At 55.3% G+C, this 2,641-nt stretch overlaps 1 protein-coding gene across 1 annotated transcript; it reads right to left on the minus strand.

Annotated features, from left to right (window-relative positions):
• Positions 1 to 186: 186 nt before the first annotated feature.
• Positions 187 to 2,446, minus strand: LOC113962404 (putative beta-lactamase-like 1; the record flags this gene model as incomplete). Its single annotated transcript, XM_027673160.1, has 1 exon — positions 187 to 2,446. A coding segment is annotated over one exon (979 nt), but the record flags the coding sequence as incomplete, so codon positions are not given.
• Positions 2,447 to 2,641: the final 195 nt, after the last annotated feature.

Consider the following 2,641-nt stretch of genomic DNA (forward strand, 5'->3'; position numbering starts at 1 on the left):
TTATCCAGCTTAAACTGCTGTTTCCTTTCGTTCTGTCCCTTGTTCCCTGGGAGCAGAGACCAACCTCCCCCCAGCTCCCCCCTCCTGTCAGGGAGTTGCAGAGCCAGAAGGTCCCCCCTGAGCCTCCTTTGCTCCAGGCTGAGCCCCCCCAGCTCCCTCAGCTGCTCTTGCTGCTCCAGCCCCTTCCCAGCTCCGTTCCCTTCTCTGGATGTGCTCCAGCCCCTCAATGTCCTTCTTGTTGTGAGAGACCCAAAACTGAACTGTGAGGTGCCTCAGCAGTGCCCAGCACAGGGACAGGCAGTGCCCTGGCCCTGCTGCCACACAATGGCTGGTACAGCCCAGGTGCCATTGCCCTTCTTGCCCACCTGGGCACACCTGGGCTCATGTTCAACCACTGTCAACCAGCACCTCTAAGTCCTTTTCTGCCCAGGCAGGTTTCCAAACCCTTTTTCCCCAAGCCTGGAGCATTGCCTGGAGTTGTTGTGACCTGGATCCCCTGTTTCACCTGCCTTGGCCTCGAGTGGGCACAGGAAGGGAGAAGAAAATGCACCTGTGGCTTTGCAGTTGCAGATGCTCCTGTCCTCAGTGCAGGGCTGCCCAGGATGACGTCCTTTCCCTCAGCATCTTCACTCACACCTGGGGACATTTGCAAACAGACACCCTGCCCAAAACACCCAGAAGGATTCCCACACATTCCTGTGGTTAAACACCACACCCCCTTTCCTGTACGCTGAGATAGTCACAGGCCTGAGCCCAGTTGGGATGTCCCAGCTTATGTTCATGTGGCCCTGCCCACAAGAGTGAGCTTCTATTTCTCCACTGAAGTGCTACAACATCCTTGGTGTGACCACCACTTCTGTAGAAATCCATGGAGCCAAGACCACGTTGTTCTCTGCTCTTTTCACGGTTTCCTCCTTGTGACCTGGAGAAAAAAAGGATCCCAGGGATCCCAAGCAGGGCCTGGGGTCAGGCTTGGGGCCATTTTTTAGCACATCAGGCTTTTGGCAAACCCAGGTAAGGGATCTTGCTCGTGGTAGGTGGGCTCCTGAAAAGCTGTGGAAAAACCCTTGGACTGAAGAAGAGATATTTTCTGAGAGACACGGGGCATTTCCAGCCTTTGATGACACCAGTTGATAACTACAATGGTCATCAAACCAACAACGAAAGTGTGGACACTTCAGTGCTCAGCTTTGTTTTTATGGCATCCAAACACAATCCCCTCAGCACATTCCCACCTCTTTTTTATGTTCTGCAGGCATCTCCAGCTGGCCTGTTGTGCATTTTGGGGGGTTGCCAGCCACTAAAGCCATGTCAGAAGCAGAAAGTCATTTTAGAAGTATCTGTTTGGCAAAAGAATTATTTGCCACCACCTTTCCCTTTTAAATGGCTTCCGTGGAGCCAACCAGAGTCTGGTAAGACACAGATTTGGAGCCACCTCCCAGAAGAGGTGAGGGGAGCAGGGGGTGTTTAGCTGTAGAACACGGGCTTGCGGAGCACACGCACCACGTTGTACGTGTTCAACCCCGGGGCATCGAAGCCTGGAGACAAACCCTTGCGGTCAAAGGGGTAAAAGTTAAAGAGCTGCCCATTTTGGGTCTCCAGGGAGATGGAGGCAGAGCCCAGGTGCAGGACACACGGGAACTCCTTGTCAAAAACAACTTGGAAAACACGATCCTCCAGGTGGTGGAGCTTGATTGTCCGGTACTTCTCAGGGATCAGCTCTTCTACGTGAGGCCCAAACTGCTGCATGATCAGCACCCCACCAATGCCAACTTTGATCTCATAGAAAGTCAGGTTGGAATAGGTGTAGTAGCCAACATAAGGGATGGGGTTTGGAGGGGGAACCACACTCTTCTCTGCCTCCCTGAAAGCCGTCTCCATGGCCGGAATGAGATACTCGTAAGTCTGAGTCACAACATCCCCACCCTGAGGCCTGGGCCCCGACATGAGCACGATGAAGCTCAGGTGGAGCTTGGGGATAAGAGAGAAGGTGGCTGAGTAGCCATCGAGGTCCCCATCCTTCCTGATGACATCGTAGCCCAGCTGCTCGTTGATCTCCCAGGGCGTGCCCGTCTTGTTGGCAAAGTAGTCGCTGGAGCACTTGAGCAGCGGGGTCAGCATGGTCTTCACCGTGTCGGGCTCCAGCAGCCGGCGGTGGTAGGTGCCCAAGAAGACCATGGCCAGCTTGGCCAGGTCGGCAGCCGTGGAGTACATCTGCCCAGAGGGTCTGTACCAGCCCAGGTCGTAGAGCGGGGCGGGCTGGCGGCTGCCGTAGAAGCCCACGGCCATCTGGGCGCGGATGGGCGGCGTCAGGTCGAAGCCCGTGTCCTCCATGCCCAGGCGGTCCAGGATGTGCTCCGAGATCCAGCGCTGGTACTGCCCGTCGGCCCCGTGCTCGGCCAGCACGTGGGCCAGCAGGGAGAAGGCCAGGTTGCTGTAGTGGCACCTGGGAAAGAAGGAGGAATATCTCGGGATCAGCTTTGCCCGGCGTGGATGGGACAAAACGGTGGCTGTGCCTGTTGTTTAGGGGGTATTCACATTTTAGGGAATGATGTGCTAAAGAGAGGAGAGATGAAGGAGAGACAGGGATACGGTGTGGATGTGGATGTGAAAAAATAGTGGCTGTGTGTCATTTAGGGAA

Source organism: Neopelma chrysocephalum, unplaced genomic scaffold, assembly GCF_003984885.1.
Source record: "Neopelma chrysocephalum unplaced genomic scaffold, ASM398488v2 Primary Assembly neopelma1_159691, whole genome shotgun sequence".
Lineage (NCBI taxonomy): Eukaryota > Metazoa > Chordata > Aves > Passeriformes > Pipridae > Neopelma > Neopelma chrysocephalum.